The sequence below is a fragment of the Rhineura floridana genome, chromosome 8 (assembly GCF_030035675.1).
Source record: "Rhineura floridana isolate rRhiFlo1 chromosome 8, rRhiFlo1.hap2, whole genome shotgun sequence".
NCBI lineage: Eukaryota > Metazoa > Chordata > Lepidosauria > Squamata > Rhineuridae > Rhineura > Rhineura floridana.
In genome coordinates this window covers 46903923-46922551 of record NC_084487.1, presented here as the reverse complement: position 1 = coordinate 46922551, position 18629 = coordinate 46903923, and the positions used below count along the sequence as shown (strand labels likewise).

Here is an 18629-nt window from a genome sequence, read left to right as displayed (position 1 = left end):
GGGGATTTGAATTCAGGTATCCTGATTCCAGTACAGCACTCTAACCCAGTGATTCCCAAACATTTTCCCCCATGCACCACTTGAAAGTTACTGAGGGTGTTGGCGGACCACTTAATTTTTCTTCCTGTTGTAGTAATTGCAATGCACTGTGCGAGATGTTATATGATTTTTAATTGTATTTTTACTGATTCTCTTGATTTCTTATATTGTATTTTATAATATTACAATTTGAATTCCACAGAATAAAATACAACAAATACAACATAAAAACTAAAAGCAGCAATACCTACAATTAAAAATCAGTATGAATATTTAATGCGATGGAAGTGCCATCTTACCGTCTTCAGCGACAAATCCAGACACACCACAGACCACCTGAATGAAGCTTGTGGGACACAGCTGGGGAACCCCTGCTCTACCCACTGTACCACACTGCCTGTTTGGGTGGTTAGGGAAGAGTTCCAGTCAAAATTCCATAACCAATATTAGATTTGTTTGATTCATATTCTATGCGAATGGCTCATGTCCCACATCTCTGGCAAAAGCAGATGTAGTTACTGTAGTGCCGTAGCCAGGAGACCAAGCTGCAAACCAGGATTCTGGTGCAAATCTTGATTCTGGTGCAAATCTTGATTCTGGCATCTGCAATGTGTGGATAACATCGACCTACTTTGCAAAGTTATTGGGTGTTATCCAACTAAGTCATACTCAGAGTAGATTTACTGAAATCAATAGACCTACGTTATTAAAGTCCATTGCTTTCAGTGGGTCTTATTCTGAGCATGACTAACATGGGGTATCATCCACTGTAAGAATTACTAATATGACAAGCACTTTGAACAGTAAAAAAAAGTACTAGCAAAAAAAATATGAAGCATCCTTTAAACAATAACTTCCAGCTTGATCCTACCCATGTTTATTCGGAAGTAGATCTTACAGACTGCAGTGGGATTTATTCTGAAGGAACCGTGCACAGAACTGTAGCCTTGATATAATCCAGACCCAGCAACTCACTGAGTTTTCCCCAAGAGAAAGTCTCCTTGTCCCCAACAGCATAATATCCCATGTCAGCCTCATAAAAGAAAGAGAAAGGGGAGGGGGTGGAGGAAGGAAGGAAGGCATAATGGAGCCAGTGTTTTCCCCCTGAAGCTACTAATCAGCCTCCCAAAATGAACATTCTGGAGAGACTAAGCAACACTGCCCAGTGATCTCAAGTCTACACCACTGAATAGTGCCCATTTCAGTGCGAAAAAAAGCTCTTCCTTAATCCGCCATCTCACAATTCAGATGCACAGATTATGAAGAAAAATCCCTTCCGGCCAAGGATGCTTTCTAAAACATGCCAGCAGGGGGAGCCTCTCTCCCCCCTCCAAAAGCGAATATAGTGGGTTTTATACTTCCAAACTGAAGAATGGAGTTTTTAGGTAGGCCAGTGAAGACGACAGACCAAACGGCTGGGCTCTTTATTAAAAATCTTTTAGGCAGAAGAAAATTATGTCATGAACATGGGCGAGTACAACTACTATTTCCTGTTTCAACTACCTAGCAATGCATTGGGCAGCCCACAAATACTTTAAAGACAATTCTACCAACTTTACACCATGCCATGTTTATTCCCAGACACGGCTCAGCTTTGAAATACATTGCACATGTTTAAATGCACTGCACTGTCTACCTCTCAGCACCAAGAAGCTATAATCTGTCCCCACCAGGGCCTCCAGGCAGACATGAGCTCCAGCAATTTGTTTTAGAAATCAAGTACTGCTTTCAACCCATATTAAATCTGCGTGGGTTACGGCAGTCTTCCTCAACCTGGTATCCTCCAGTTGTCTGCGTTACAATTCACATCAGCCCCAGTCAGCATGGGTAATGGCCAGGGATGATGGGAGTTGTAAATCTAAACATTAGGAGGGCACTAGGCTGGACTACTGGAAGGATGGACAAGCCTCAATTTCTGCCCTCTACATGCAGATAGACAGACAGATTTCCCCCTCACCTTTATATGGAAATTCACTGGGATGGTCCTGGCTCCCACAAGCTTCTTCATGAGGTACCCTCTCCAGTTGGTGTACTTGGAATGGATAGCTGCATAAAAAGTTAAGAGCACTCATTTAAATACCATTTTTCATCTGAGAATGTTATTGTTATCCATTACAACTGTCTTGATTGCATTTTGTACGGATGTCTCGTATTATGTTGTTTTATTATGAAATTGCCATTTTAATTACTACAAATTGCTCTCAGTAAGACTGGGATAGGAGGCTGGGATAAAAATCTTCATATAATTAAAAAATGAACTGTAGTGTGCCTTTCATACCTGCAGAAGAATTAAACACAGGAATTTCCTCACTTCTCTGCTTCTCTGGTTAAACTTAAAGCCTCCCTTCAATTTTATTTATTTATTATTTTATTTATACCCCGCCCTTCCTTTCAGCCGGAGCCCAGGGCGGCAAACAGAAACACTAAAAGCACTTTAAAACATCATAAAAAGACCTTAAAATACATTAAAACAAAACAATGTTAAAAACATTTTAAAAAAAGGATCACCTTCAGCAACATGTTTGTTTGGAAACACAGCTGTCTTTTAACACAAGCCTCAGTAGCATCTGTATGACCCCTGCATTGAGCAGGGCGTTGACTCAATGGCCTAACAGAACCCCTTCCAACTCTACTGTTCTAGCCTCAACATACTGCTGCCCTGAACAAGTGTACTACAGACTTTCCAATCATGACCTAGCTCTAGAGTTTTAATTGAATTTTTGGATAGGTTACTGTGTGCTACTTTGAAATGCAATCCATTTCTTTATACTGTGACCAGGGCAAGTTCTGCACAACATGTAGCCAAATTCTCCAAAGTGCAGTAACTTACACAAATCTTGGCTTCTTTTGCATATTTTTTTTTGCATTTAAAAAAATGCCCAGCCCCTGGAAATTCTGTTTACGCACCTGGCTTTTGAGAAAAGGGAGAAGAGGAGCCAAAGTAGTAAGAAATTAACTTGAGCAACTTTGGTATAAGATCATTTCCCTGATAACAGGATCATCATGTAACTGAGCTCTGAGTGCACAGTGCTTTTAACAGTATTGTGAAAATGAAAGTGAGCTAAAATGAGCAGCTATGGAGAAAGAGTCAATAGTTAGGCTTTTGCTAAAGGCTTGGATACAAGAGAGGACCAGTTGGGTTTTCCAGAAGCTTTGGGCCAATACTATTTCAATCTATACATCAAATGGCTTCAGAGTAGGCCAACAAAGACAGTCATTAGAATGAAAAACAAGTCCTATGAGGAAAAATTCAGGTCCTGCTTTCAGGCTTTTCATGGGCATCTGGTTGGACAATGTGAGAATGGAATGCTGAACTAGATGGGCCACTGGCCTGATTCAGCAGGCTCTTCTTACATTAAATTGAAGGAAATGGGCAAGTATGGGCAATGGCCAGGAATGATGGTAGTTGTATTACAGGAGGTTATATTTTGGTTGAATGCTAGAAGAAGCCTTCTTAATGATAGAAGTAATTCACCAGTAGAACCAAGCGTGTGTGTGTTTGTGTGTGCACACGCACGTGTGTACCCTCACTGGAGGTCTTCAAGCAGAAGTGGGACAGTCTATCCGCTGGGGATGCTCTAGATCTGGATTTCGAGCATTGAACAGGGGTCTGGACTAGATGGCCTACAAGAGGCCACCTCACGCCCGCAACAAACTCTATGATTGTATAATTCTACACACCTGGATACCCATTTCTGCTTTACCAGTCCTCTGAGCAAAAGTTGACACATTGTAGGAACTCTCTGGTGTTCAAGTGTACATGCAAATATAAGACCTTTAAGCTAAATTTGCCTAATTTATTCCAAAGTGCAGAATTTACTATTAATATTCACTAGATCCAGCTTGAGAAGATAGATGATGCAACAGCGAGTTAAATGAAGCCCCAGAGCGAGGCAAGACTCAAGATGCTTACTCTGGGGAGGCACCAGGATTTTGCTGTTAACAGCACACCAGCCAATAGGGTGGACATCCACAGTACCCAAGTTGACCCAAAAGTCATTGCTGGAGTCACTCTCAAAGCCTTCATAACGTAACAGTGCCTTGTAGCCTGCCAAGATTTATTTTTAGAGACAGAAAAAGAAAACACAAAAACATTTTATATTAGGTCTTGAACACTGTAATCCTCCTTTTCTGATCATTATAGCAATAGTTCTTCAGGACAAACTCTGTTCTCACTGTGTAGACCGTTAGATGCCTCCAGCCAGCTTCTACCACGTTTTAGAAAGCTGTTCTACAGCCTAAAGAGCTTTGCCACCTGGAAATATAGTCTGCAATCCTAATTCAGCTCCCCACGTCTTTTACAGTTCTTCCCTGTTCCAATTACAAAGAATACCCTCAATGCCATCTGGAAGCTTTGGCTGGGACACAGCACAGCATGGCAGTTCACCTCTCAATGGGTGTGGGAGTCTATTCCACTAGTGTTCTTACCTGGTCTGTACCTGGTCCTTACTGTCTTCTGGGCAACACATCCAAGGGCATCACCCCTCCCTTATCACCTTCCCTAGCAATCTCCTAAGATCTACTAATGAAGCCTTGCTATAGATTTGATCTATTGTGGAGGTTATGTTATTCTCTACCATAAGCAGTCTTCTCTATTACAACCCAATTCTATGGAATGCCCTCCCACAAGAGATGTGTGCAGAGCCCTCCTTGCTGACCCTTTAAAAGGCAAGCTAATACCTTCCGTGGCTCCAGTTGCCAATTGTCTGTTCTGCTGCTTCTTATCAATATTGTGTTTAACATATGTTTTCAAATTAAATTGTTTTGTACAACGAATTTGAACCTTGTCTGAATAGCTGCATATAAATGTTTTTAAAAGTACATAACATTTTATAACTGTGCCCACCTCAAGCCTCCAGGTGAAAACAGAAACACAGTCAAACAACAATAAAATAAATACATTAATATTTTCTGTTATCCCCCTTGGAGACCCACCTGCAATCTTAACAACAGAGGCAATCCAATACACACAACTGGGAAGCACAGCATCACCATTCAACACTTCCACCTTCATCCCTTTTATCACATCTTCCCATTGATCATAAAGGGGCACCTGCAAGAAGGGAGTGGGGAGGAGAAGAGATCAAAGCAGAAAAAACAGGAAGGCATAGCAAATCATCAGAATAATTTGTATTTCCTTATGTGCGTGTATAGATGTGAAACTATGTGCAGGTGGTGGTGTTTTTCAAAATTGATATAATAGAGCTGTGGGCCTCTAACTAAAACACAGCAGCTTTGTAGTTCTCATGATTCCAGACAAAAATCTAATTGGGGGAGAAAAAGGAAGCATTTTGCGCCAAAGGGACAAGTCAGATGCTGGTCATTTTCATGTTCATTGTCACAGTCATGAGTGGAGCGTTAATCATACAGTGTAGATTTCTCATTATTGTAGAACAGCTTATGCTTATTTTATGATCACTGCAATTTGCATTGGGTTTAGACAAAAGGCAGTTTGTTTAAATCACTGGTAGATCATCTGCTTTGCATGTAGAAGGTCCCAGATTCCATAAATGGCACCTCCAGGTAGGGCTGGGAAAGATTCTCTGCCTGAAAACCCTGGAGAGCTGCTGCCAGTCAGTGTAGACAATACTGAACTCGATGGACCAACAGAACTGACTCTGTACAAGGCATCTGCCTATGTTCCCCTTTTTGCAAAAATTGACTTAACTAGACGGTGATACAATTTGGCTTGGACCATTTTGCTCTGAAGAGGCATTTTGATATGCCAAAGAATGGAAAGCTTTTTGAGATTAGTACAGCAAATATTGTTATGATATGTGAATAGTTTTCTATGAAAACACCACCACTTCTTAATGATGCAAAAGCCATAATGTCTTTATGTTTTTAATTAATTGTTCACATATTTTTAAGTTGGTTGCCAAGTCTAGCTGGAATCTATTTGGAGATACTATTAAATATTCTACTATTTGTAAATCATAGTGTGCCATTTATATATGGATATATAAAGTAATGTTTATAACTCTTCCTTTAGTCTGGCTTACATGGGGATTCTATTGTTGCCCAGCTAGGCACTAGAGATGGGGGAGAATATCTGCTAAATTGGACCTGGCACCAGCTTCCAGCTGAATTTGATAGTTCACCATCCTTTTGGACCGGCGGGCTGCAGCTGTAATTGGCACGGATTTTGTGGCCACAGCTCCAAATCAGCAAGAATTTATTCTTTCGAACTCCCCCCCTATTTTACATTGAGTTATTTTGTGATCATTCACATAAGCTACCTATAAATTACATAATGTTTTTCCCGCCGCCAAAACAACATGTCAAATACTGACATCATTTACGTAAGTTATCTATGTTAATAACTAGGAAATTTTGGCCCTTAAAAAGAAAAACCTGCGGATCAAATCACCCAATCTGCACAGCAGATTGAATCTGCAAGTGGGAGAGCAAGAGGGAACAAAAAATGGCGGATTGGGATTAAACAATGGACTATTGGAACACAAGAGGATCGGAACCATGCACAAACGCCATCCCTACTAGGCACTGACCATGCCCATACCTAGTCAGTGTCAAATTCATTCAGACTATATTCCAGGGATGGGGAATCTCAGGTCCAGGGGCCAAATGTAGCCCTCTAGCCTTTCTATTCAGCCCTCAGAACTCTCTCCAGACCATGCCCCTCACTGGCCCTGCCCTGCTTTGACCTCACGTGTTTGTGCCTGGATGGAATGTGTCCTTGAACTCTATTAATGTCTCTTGCTTGTATGGATACAGGATGGGTGTGTGTGTAGAGAAACTAGCTTACTGTACAAAAATAAAATTTACATTAGTTGCTCTGGCCCTGGCCACCACTGGCACATAGTCCTCAGAAGGTTGTCCAGAACAGAATGTGGCCATGAGGCTGAAAAAAATTCTATATATATATATATATATATCCCACCCTTCCTCCCAGCAGGAGCCCAGCTTTAAGAGTAATCTTTAAGAGTAATCATGGAAAAGTATCTCTACGCTGCTTAAAAAGCAAACACAAAACTTAAGATGCCAATCCCTCTGGGCTAGAGTAATACATCAGGAGCCTAGGTGCTGCTGCAAAGGGAATGCTTACATGTTTGAAACTACTAACAGGTGCAGCCTTGCATCCATGGTCCTGCAGATATGCTCCCCAGTCAAAGCCTACGATGAGAGCTGAGAGAGAGGGCACAAGAGACCATCTCAGTACAGAAGGCTGACAAACAGATTCAACAGAACAGATACAAGAAAAGGTATGGCATGAGAGCAGTATCCTCTTTGCGCAAGACCATGCAAATTTCCAAATTGTACTGAAATCTCTATCCAGTAGAAAGGGAAAAGTAGCTAAAACTCTCATAGAGAGAGCAGAACAGTCTAGAAATTGGGTTTAGTCTCTTCCAAAAGCAGAGACTGGTTTTAAAGTTCACCACAGATATTACAGAGCTGATCACTTAATCGGAGATCAGGAGCATGATCAACCCACCTGTACCATGATTAAGCATTACATAGGCATCAAATATGGAAAAGGCTAACCAGTTTGCTGACCACCTTCAATCCCAACTAATTCCAAAATGAGTCTGGTTAGCCTAAATGGTAGTTAGCATTGCTGCCTATGTAACACTGAGCATAATTAAGAGGGAGAGGATGCTTCCTCTTACCTCTGGACCAATGCATTCAGAAATAAAACATGCTAAGCAACAAGGTATTAACAGTGGTTAGGAGAGCAGCCTTCTAGAAATCTGTGCTCTCCCATTATAAGAGAGGAGCAAACTCTTCCAGACCACCCAAGCAAGCATCTCCAGAGGTCCTTTTTGAACCCGAGAAAGATTAGAACAGCTCAGTCACAGAGCTGGGCTCAAACCATGATTCAGCCTCTGGCATTGTATAACCTTCAGCAAATCCAAAGAAAAACATAGCAGCACTAAGTGCCACCAGCAGTGAAAATATGCATTACAAAAGGGGCTGAATAAAGCAACAATAACTCAAGCAAATTGAACCACAGTGGCAGACCCTCCTGCTCAAATATTCCCAAATGTTTAAAGGTCTAAACGTACTTTCAAGTCCAGGCACTGGGACCTGTATCCCTCTTTTTCACAAACCTTTCCCAAAAAGAAAATAATGAAACACAGTTAAGAGCCCAGGAAAGTGGAGAGGGGAGAGTCTAATGTATTAGAAGCAGGAGTTTGCTTCAGTAAACGCTATCCACTCTGAAATGCTACAGCTAAAAAGAAGAAGGGGATGCTGGTCCCTCTGCTCTTGCATGCACACATTGCTTCACCTTGCATCCATGTTAACATTGGTTACACATTAATTCATTCTCTCTCAGCTGGCATATTTTAATCAACCAGAAGTATTTTTGTACATCGTTCTGATAAACTTCCTATTTACTTTGTAGTTTGAATTTAGTGGTGGTCTCTTATTTCCTTTGTCAGCTGCCCACACTTACCATCCTGGCCAGTTGGTGTTCCATCTGCCAGTTGCCCTGTCCCCTGCGTATGGAGAAACGCCCCGATTTTAGCAGACCAGGCTGCCTTGTGCAAGACTTTGGCTTTTTTTGTAGGTGGTTTTCCCTGTGAAAGTGCAACAAGACAACATGAAACACAAATACGCCAATTTCCAATAAACGTACAATGGGTGGGGGCAGCAAGGAACACAGACACTTTGCTGTCTTTGATGAAAGGACTTATAGATTAAAATGATCAAACCAGGACATCTTTCTAGAAGAGTAGCTTTGTTAACAAATACAAGAAAGTCTTGTGGCACTGCAAAGGCATACAAATAGCTTTCCTAAACAAAAGTAACTTTGTCACCTGCATTTGAAGAGATGTGGCATGAGATTTGAAAAACCAGGGCCTCTCTCATCAGATGTATCTGACAAAGTCACTCCTAGCCTAGGAAAGCTCATGCTACAATATATTTTGCCATTTTTTCAAAGGTGCCAGAGGATTCCTTTTGCCATTCAAACTGAAAAGGAACACAGTTCAGAACATTCTGCTACTTTCACAAGATGGCAACAAATACAACAGCTCTTTCCTTGCCTTTCATATGCCTGGGTTCAGAGTGGATGGCATGATTTTACAGTTAGCCTGAGAAGAAAAAAGATACAGAACTCTGTCCCTGAAAGGCTGAGAAATCAAAGTTATACAGACATAAGCTACATCAAGTACAGAACGAACTAATTCATTTACTAAAACCTACACGATTCCTCCATTTTCTGTCGAGGAAACCCTCTTCTTCTCCTTCAATCCACTCTTTTATCCTTGTACTATACTATCAATAGCATCCTTCACTCACTAGTGGGCCAGTCCTTGTACTCTCCTCTGAAACATGCAAAAGATTACATCCTTTCTATTCTATATTTGAAATAAACCATGATCTTTGGTGTTGTGTTCACAATTTTAAGGTAAATATAAATCACAACTCCAAATAAGAGTTACTTAAACAAGATGATATGTGTGTGAGAGAGATAAGTCAATCTAGAACAACCACCAACCCTAGGTTCCTTAGTTACAATCACCAATAAGGATTATTTTTTTTAAAAAAAATCATACTTCACAAAAGCATGCTTTGAAAAGGATAGAGAAAACTCCACCTGCTTACAACTCTTCAATCACCTTTTTACAAATATGAAACAATGGTTAAAGGGCAACTGTTCAGTGTTATGTAATCTTTAGTATGCTGATGCACATGTGTGTATAATCATGAAGGGAGAATAAGAGTTTTCCAACCTTAACTCTCCTCTCCCTGACAAAACCTGCTTTCAAATAATGAGCTATCCCATGTGGCCTTTTGCTAAATACCTACTAGCATCTGAAGGACCTGCTTGGTGGGAGAATGGCTTTTCAAATGTCCCTGGCAGGAATTCAGTTACGCTTACCATTATTTTCATGCCTAGTTTAGCAAACTGTGGTCTTATTAAGTGGGCATTGCTCACCTGCAGCCTTGCTAGAATGCTGGCCTTCTTGGAATTTGAAGAGTAGCTTCTGGAGCAGGAGACACTGCAGAAACGTTTGGTCTTGGAGAAGAAGGCATCTTTTGTGCCCACAATCCCACACATCTCACAGACAGCTGAGGGGGTACAAATACAATAAGCCTCAGCAGCAGGAAGCAATTCAGTTCCACCAGAAAAGCACAAGGTTACAGTTGGGGATTATTAAACTTAGGTTGACTAGAAGCTGCCTCCTCTTCCTCCAAGCTAAGAACTGTTTGTTCCCCCCCCCACCAAATAGCTAACTAGGGGAAAACCTAAGACCAGTGGCGTGGAAGTGGGGCAGACATCAACACAAGAGGAAATAAAGGGCCACTCCTTGCCTCTGACATTAAGCACTCTTGCCCTGGCATTTCAATCAGCAGATCAAAAGGAGAAGGGAGAGAGCTGAGCCCACAGTGTGCTTTAGCATCCTAAACAAGACAGCTGAGGGAGTTAGAGATCGCCAGTTAAAATAATTATTACACAGGCCACCAGGACCTTCAATCAAGTTACATAAAAAGCACATACTGACAGTATTGTCCTGACAAGAAAACAGTGAGCATAAAACATTTACATAAACTGGGGACATGAAGCTCAAAAGGGAACCTTCATCTCTAATAGCATGGACACCAAACATCACACAAGCACACCCTATGTGGAGGCTGCCCAAAACAATATCTGTATGACGATGCTCCAAGTACGAGGTCCATGAAATGTGCTACAACATGGATGGCCCTGATGGCAGCATAACCAAGGTTTGATAAATTAATATTATTCAAATTGGAATACATTAATTTTATTCCATCGCAAAAGTTGTGACCCAATGGACTGGAAAGAGTTGCTACCCTGTCCCTCACTTTGTCTGTGTATATATATATATATATATATATATATATATATATATATATGTATTTTGTGTGTGCATACAGATGCCCCTCTCCCTCTCTCACACACACTTTCCCAGAGCACTTCCCTTTCCCTCCTATAATCGAGGTCATTCTGCTTTCTGTTCTACTCATGTGTCAATCTGAACCTTGAAAAACGCATCAAACAGAAAGAGGATGTGGGGAGGAGCATTGCTCTTCCCTTTCAGCTCTATATACTTATCAAGATTGTACATTTAAAATGCATTTTATTTACACAATTAATTTTGAATACAAAATTTGAATTTTCTGGGCAGAAGCTTTGGTTGAGAAACAACGCACAAGAATTAAATTGATTAGTTTGATGTGTTTTAATAAGAAACATTTTAAGGGCATGTTATTTTAAATATACCATTTATAGAACCTATAAAAATTCAAGTACAATTTAATACTAAAATTATAAGTGCATAAAATACTCCTACATACATGATGCCATAAATGTGCTGAATTCATAAAAATGTGTGTCAACATCTTTAACAAATAAGTTTTTTTAAAAAAAAGTTTGTTTAATTTTGGGGGGAAGCATCTGTAGATTTCAGAAGAAGTAAGAATGACGGGAAATAAAAAAATTGAGTTCTTCCACATTTATTGTTTCTCAGATAGCTTTTTTTTAATGCAACATTGTATGGCTAGGCAGACAAACTCCCTCGCTTATTCTCCAAACATAGCATACTTTGCCAACTAACTTCCACCCCCACTCTAGAAAGAGTACAGCTGCCTTGTCTTCCATCTACAGCCTTCCTTTGCCACAAAACTGAACACCAGTACCTGGCTCAGATCCGTTATCACCTGGCAATCGGCCGGTAGGTGTTTGGGTTTTTGAAGGGGACGCAGGCAGTTCCCCAGCTTCTCGATCTGCTTCTTCATTTTCACTAGAGTCTTCCAGGCATGAAGTGCTGCCACTGTCCCCACTGCTGCTGTAATTCCGGAAACTATCATAGCCCCCAAAGAGATCCAAGTCATCATCCTCTTCCTCCTCTTCCTCCTGCTGCTCCAAGGATGAAGTGTTGCAGTAGACAGAAGACTCCAACTAGCAGTAAAACAGACCGGAGTATATTTGAAACACCCGCAGGTAAAGCATGACAGGTGAGAAAGAGGCATTTGGTTCAAATGTCAGGGGCAGGATCATTCCAGATGGCCATTAATAAAGGAAGCGTTGGTAATTCTACTGTTGCCCCCCTCACTTGCTCAGTAAATGCTTCCCTTAAGCTTTTTTAATTTGTTTATTTATTTGGTTGATGCTTCCTTTCAGTCAAAGCTTCCAACGCAGCTAACAAACAAACAATACAATAGAACAATTTCAAACCAACAAATATCAAACACCAATCTAAAATACATGTGGACAGTAAGTTGAACAGTAAACTAGAAGAGCTGGAAAAGTTTCAGAAAAGGACAACCAAATTATCAGATATTGGTCTAGATACGCCCTTGGTCTGAATTAGTAGGGCTCTTACATTCTTAACAAAATAAAATAGTGGAACAAATAAATATTATCTACTGAAATACCAGGAGAATGGAAGTATCTGTCTTTTTGGCAGTTGAAGATTTGATGCCAGCCAAGTACGACAGGTGAGGTGGGATATATATGATATAAACAACAAGAAATTGCACTTCTGCTCATTTATCATGTGCTTTAAAATCTTTAATCCTGAAGTCATGATAATTCTCATATTTTTAAGGATTAAACTTGTTCACTGTAGACCAAAAAGTCACAGTGGGCACTATAAGAATTCCAATAGGCACACAGTGGCGGTGGTAATGGTGGGAAAGTGCACAAAAAGCAACAAAAACGTAAACAGATGTACACCCGAAAAGAGTACATTAACTCAAGCTAGAAGAATAAAACAGGATATAAATATGACAGCATTTAGCTATCACCACAACCCAAATGAAAAACAGAATGTACCCAACACTTGTCCCCCTCCCAGGCAGTGCATTACACGGGATAATCAGTAAGTGTGGACACATTACTTTTCAGGAAGTTTGCTTGCTATGATCAACCTTTCCACAAATATCCAAAAAAACCCACAATTGCCAGGAAAAGACTTAAGCCCACTGACCTGTGCAATCCTTCTACACATTGGAAACTTAGGGGCAAAGCAGACAGGATGGTAAATCCAAATATGGTTTTTAAAAAAGGCTACTGTGTATTTAGCTCTCCCTCCCTCTCTGAAACGTTTAGCCCTCCCCCCAAAAGACACCAAGATGCCACCTGTGGATTCAAGCAATTTCAGGATGCTGTAGGCAGCAAAGCACGACTGGAACATCTCAGCCTTACTATAAAGCACTGAAGTAACCAATGAAACAAACAAGCAAATTAAGCAGACATTGGGATAGCTAACCATGGTTATGCAGGTGGCTGAGGGAGCCCAGCTCTACAAGCACAAGGAGATCCCCAGCTGAGAAGACATCAATGTAAACAATGAAGCAGATAGCAGAGTTAAGCACCTTTGTGAGTTTAGCAGCACAGTGAGGAAACCAGGGCAGTCAAACATCCCACCCCTTTGATCTTTCATAATGTAACTTTTCATGTAAACAATCCCAAACAAAGACAATTATGAAGGTAGAGGGCCAGCAGGTGAGTGGGGACTATATTGTGGAAAGTGTCACATGTACAACTAGTTATCTGCTAGGCAGAAGTTGTGGGTGGGTGCCCAGTACAATGAGCTATTGGCTCTCAGGGGAAAAGTTGATTCCCTTGAGGGCAAGAGAGCTGACTTGACATGAACAGTAACAAGCAACAACTTTTCAAGCAGCACTTCTACAAATCTCTCTTTTATGACCAAAGCCACTGATTCTTACAAGTTTCCCAGAAATCACCTGAATTGCATATATGGATGACAGCTTCGGGTGCTTTATAATTCAAGAAGATTACAATGTCATGGAGGCAGCAGAGATCAATAGTATCCCATATGATTTTGGGGTGGCCAAATCTGGCCACCTCCGGCAAAGATCACTTCTGGCAGATTAGCTTGATCTTAATCAGCTTGTCATAGTTGCAATATCAGGGCATTCCCCACCACCCCAAGTTCAATGCATGCTTACGGGAGAATGGAGAATTAATCCAAATTAGTGCTTGTGAATATTAAACTGGAGCATGTAGTTATCCTAATTAATCAGTATGGAGGAAATGTATGTGTGATCTTGTCTATTTGGTGTGAGGGATCAGGAAGTGTATTTACACCACATCTAATATATGTTTAGAGAGCCAGTGTGGTGTAGTGGTTAAGGTGTTGGACTACGACCTGGGAGACCAGGGTTTGAATTCCCACACAGCCATGAAGCTCACTGGGTGACCTTGGGCCAGTCACTGCCTCTCAGCCTCATGAAAACCCTATTCATAGGGTCGCCATAAGTCAGAATTGACTTGAAGGCAGTACATTTACATTTTTTTAATATATGTTGACAGTCTATTTACCCAATAAGCCATCAAATCACTACTGCATTCACGAAGTCCTTTTCTAACAAAACTATTGCTCATCCTGCTGTAACACAACCATCACACCATAAATAGCTAATTCCATTTCCTGTTTTAGTTCCAGTGTCTTCCACAAAGCGTTCCCCTGAATCCCCAGAGAAGTGCAGTTCTGCACTCCTTACCAATTAGCATCCTCCAGGCCTTGTTACAGTGGCAAATCCCACCTTTACTTCCATGTATTGTGTAGCCAGATGCTATATATACTATAATCATAAAATGTGCATAGGATTGCTGGCTGGTGAACTGCATCAGAGGTCACTAATATTCAGGCCCCAAACCAGATAAACTGTCAAGGTCACCATACACACAGCCCTCAACCAAGTACACACCAAAACCTATTCTTTTGGCTACAGTAGAATGGCTAATTTCAGTGGGAAGAGGGGACCCTGCAGGTGCATGTGCACCTGTGGGAACAACATTGGCAACCCCTGAAATATATTAATGGTGCTCTGTGATGCCCCTGTAATGTTTGTATAATATTTATGGTAAGTGCCGGTTTTGTAGGTTAAATACGGTAAGTAGAGGGAGTTGGGAGTACTTGTGATGGAATGTTGAGGAATGCTGCGTTGTGATTGGCTGAGTATCTGGGTGGTTGAATGTATATACGGGAGAATGACAGTTGGTCAGGGAGTTCAGTTCTGGTTTTGGGTTGAAGAGGGTGTGGGGTGGATGTGTATTTAGACAGGTAGTGAGGCAGGTTTAGGACTAAAGTATATGTCAAAGATCATTTATATGTAACCACATGCATGACAACTGAATTTAAAGTAATCTTGTTTATTTCCAATGTTATTTAATAAATCTACTTGGTTTAACAACATGTCTGATCCTTGGCTGGGTTCATACAGAGGAGAAGGGTGGACAGAGCAAAAACCAAAGCTGGAACCAGTATCTATGCGGTGAAGGGTTAGTGTATCAGCAGCAGGTATCCAAAGGCAACCCAGGGCTGTAGTATTTAAAGACAGAAAGATACAGGGGGGTTGTGGCCTGAAAGTGTAACCTAGATACTTAATAGCGATATGTGAAAGGGGGAGACTAAGGCAAAGTCTCAGGGCGGCACTGCTTTACAGTGTGTCAGGTAGTGATGCCTAGTGGTGGAATTGTAGAGATCCGTGCCGGGGCCAGCGCAAGGGAGGAGGTCCGACATGTTCAAACATTAAATACCAGTAGGCAGAAGTTACTGAACCATTCACTATGCAACCTGTCACTTAGTTTTAATGGCAGCCAGTTATTGGTTTAATAATCCATTTGATAAGCAATAAGCAGCAAAGGTTTCATATAGATCTCTCACACAGAGCAAAGCCAATAGGTAATTAGCTATCTAGCCAATATGCTTTCAGCAGATTCAGCACTCTCCCAAGTGCACCTTCCTACACTAGAAGAAACTCACATGTCTGCAGGTTCTTCCAGGGTAACACAGCAGAGAGAGCCTCAGCCACATGGAGGAAACTCTCAATGGGGAAAAACAAGAGAGAGGGGAAACCAAGACTTTCAGCACAAATAAAATTCAATACATTTTTAACTTCTGCCAAGGGCAGCAATACAAATGAAATGCAGCGGCGATGCCAGACAAAAGATATAGTGGGAAGAGAACAGAAGGGGCAAAATGCATTGGGAGGGGTGAACAGCACATTTGATTTCTAAAAAAGTATATTTCACATTAAGGCTCCCATCCTAAATACATTTTCTATGAAGGAAGACCAATTGACTTATTTATTATAACCAATAAAGATAATAAAGAATGCCCATATATAAAAAAGAAAAAGACCTCTATTATAACTTAAAGTTCACTGTGTACCGATTTATAAAATACATTATATATAGTGTATTTTGCCATCTTTTGGTTCAGAAAGTAATTGTATCTGAAGTCTTTAATAAAAGTTTTCCAATCTGCTAAATATATACGCATATACTGCAATTGTTGTTTACTGTCAAAACTCCAGCTATGCCATCAAAGCAAAACTGATTGTGAATGAGTTAACTTTCAATAAGCTTTAGTTGGGACTGCTTAGGGTTAAAGAAAAGTGCCTTTCCTTCAAGGAAACACAGGGGTCCAGCAAGGGGGTGTATGGAGAGAGGCCGGGTTGTGGGGCAAACTCATTTTCGGGGGAAGGCGTCGCTTATGAAGAAATATGTTCCATTTTGACACGCAACACACCTCTTCACCCTAGGTGAAACGCATATACTACCAGAGTCAAGAAGGGGAGCGCTCACTGCCGCCTCGTAGTTAACCAAACAAGCACACACCCCATACAGCTGCTTTACCTCGCCTTCTTCCCGTTCCATGGCTCTCTTCTTGCCCATACGAACGCCCAGCAGGACCACTGGCGGCGAGAGCCCGTCTAGCGCGTGCTCCCTTCTCCCTTCAGAAGACGCGAGCCGCCAATAGTCAAGTTAGCTTCACCGTCCTGCCTGTATCTCGAAGGCGCATTGGCCTGTCCGCGCTCCTGCCGTTGCCCAATAGAGACAGAGCATACACGGTGCCGGAAGAACTGAAAGGGGGGGGGAAGAAACCAGCACGTTCTTCGCTCTGCCGCATGGGGTTTTGGGAATTGTAGTCCTCTATGTTCCCAGTGGTATATTTACTTTGCGGAGAATGACAAACTGCCATTTCATTCTGCCCCCACCGCTTCTTCCCTCTGTGCCGTCCTCCGCCTCACGAGGAAAAAGGCGCCGCTTCACCTGCTATTGTCTCTCAACCCAGCATGAGTTCCTGAGGGACCCCCAGACTCCTAAAATATTTTTGGTAAAGAACGTTCGACGCGACCCCTTGCCAGCAGCAGTCCACCAGACAGCCTTTAGGGAAAGGCGAGGCTACAGGCGGATTCCCCAAGTTAGAATGAGTCTTCCTGAATCGGGCAAGAGTCGCCTGCGTGTTCCATTCCCGATCACTTGCCCTTTGGCACGTAGCAAGAAAGCATACAGAGCACGGGTCTCCTTTTAGTCCCTCCCACATCCCTATAAATGTGGAGCTAAAATCCCTACTTGAACAGCCAGCAGCAGCATCTGCTCCAATGTATGTTTTGCTCAGAAGTCAACTTATCCCAGTGAATTCAATGTGGCTTGCTTAATAATCTTTGCAAAATGCTCCCTAGGAGTGCAAGCAAGCAGCCACCTTTACTACAGGGTTGGGGAGAAGGTGGATCGGGATTTTACTGGTAAATCTCTGAGTGATTTGAAGTAGATTGCTAGGATTTCTGACTCAGTTGTTTAACAATGGGAGCAACAAAGTGACTCCTCCCCTCCATATATATATACTACTGAACTGAAGAAAGATAGGCGCGGGGGTAACCATGATGTTTCTGCGGAAGGATTGTGAGTTCAGTTCAGCACTATCACTCAAATTCGTGGGCTCAGAAATCTTAAAATTGTACTTATGTGTCCTTTGCACCTGGCCCTAGTAGTTGGATCTTAGGCTTCTAGTAAAAACAAAAGGTAGATCCCACAAGCCTAAAATCTATTCACCCACCCTTGCTGCGCACAACAAATGTTGGTCTCTGGCAGCATTCAGAGGGGAAAGAGGGAGGCCAGTGCCTCCAGAGTCGTTCATTTTAATCTTCACTTACAGAAAGAAAACAAAGGAGGAGGTGGAAAGATTCAGTTTAGTGAAAATACCTCCAGTGCCGTCAAAACGCAGAGTTTTGGCACTGGAGATGTGAGAGTTTAACATTGCTGCCTCCCGGGGCTCAAAATTGATTTTTTGAAAAATTAGATTTAATAATAATAATAATAAACTACTTGATGCCAAATAGGTTTCTGTGTGGTTTGAGAAATACAGAAACGCATTACATAGACATTAAAATAAACATCCATAATTAAAATACACAATAAAACAATCCTATTAAAACAAGGCTCGGGTTGAGAGACCAAGATAATGCCTGTGAAACAATAACAAAATAATGATAGGAATATAATAACAAAATTCTGACTTCCGGGAAGGGTGACTTAGCCTGTGCCTGCTTTTGAGACGGGCTCCTGCCTCAAAAGAAGCTTATTCAGATATATCAGTCAGTTTTTTCTTTTTTTTTTTTGACTGATTAAACTTCTCCCGGGTAGGGAGAAACGAAGAGATTAACCTCAAAGCCTATTTTTGTTGGGACGACCAGATCTCATTAATTTATGGGACGAGGTCCAGCCGACGAAGGTGGGACGGATTTTCAACAGCAAGCTCTATCTGTTAAAGCGAACGTTCATCTTATCTTCTAAGAGAGAACGCACTAACAGGCAAGCACCCTTCTTTCTATATTTTTCT

The 18629-nt window shown here is 41.5% G+C and overlaps 1 protein-coding gene across 5 annotated transcripts in view; it reads right to left on the bottom strand.

The window, feature by feature from the left end:
- L3MBTL2 (L3MBTL histone methyl-lysine binding protein 2) overlaps nucleotides 1–17276 on the bottom strand; it is a 31130-nt gene extending 13854 nt beyond the window's left edge. For 3 of the 5 annotated variants that reach the window (XM_061639244.1, XM_061639247.1, XM_061639245.1), the window contains exons 1-8: nucleotides 16643–17275; nucleotides 11671–11932; nucleotides 9944–10077; nucleotides 8456–8579; nucleotides 7106–7185; nucleotides 4975–5092; nucleotides 3953–4087; nucleotides 1997–2085 (exon numbers count right to left, since the gene is read on the bottom strand). In XM_061639244.1, the coding sequence (XP_061495228.1) occupies nucleotides 1997–2085; nucleotides 3953–4087; nucleotides 4975–5092; nucleotides 7106–7185; nucleotides 8456–8579; nucleotides 9944–10077; nucleotides 11671–11932; nucleotides 16643–16681 (981 nt within the window). In that variant the 5' untranslated portion in view covers nucleotides 16682–17275. Of the gene's footprint in view, nucleotides 1–1996; nucleotides 2086–3952; nucleotides 4088–4974; nucleotides 5093–7105; nucleotides 7186–8455; nucleotides 8580–9943; nucleotides 10078–11670; nucleotides 11933–16642 lie in introns of all 5 variants that reach the window. The other 2 variants (XM_061639246.1, XM_061639243.1) reach the window with 2 other exon arrangements.
- Between the last annotated feature and the right edge of the window lie 1353 nt (nucleotides 17277–18629).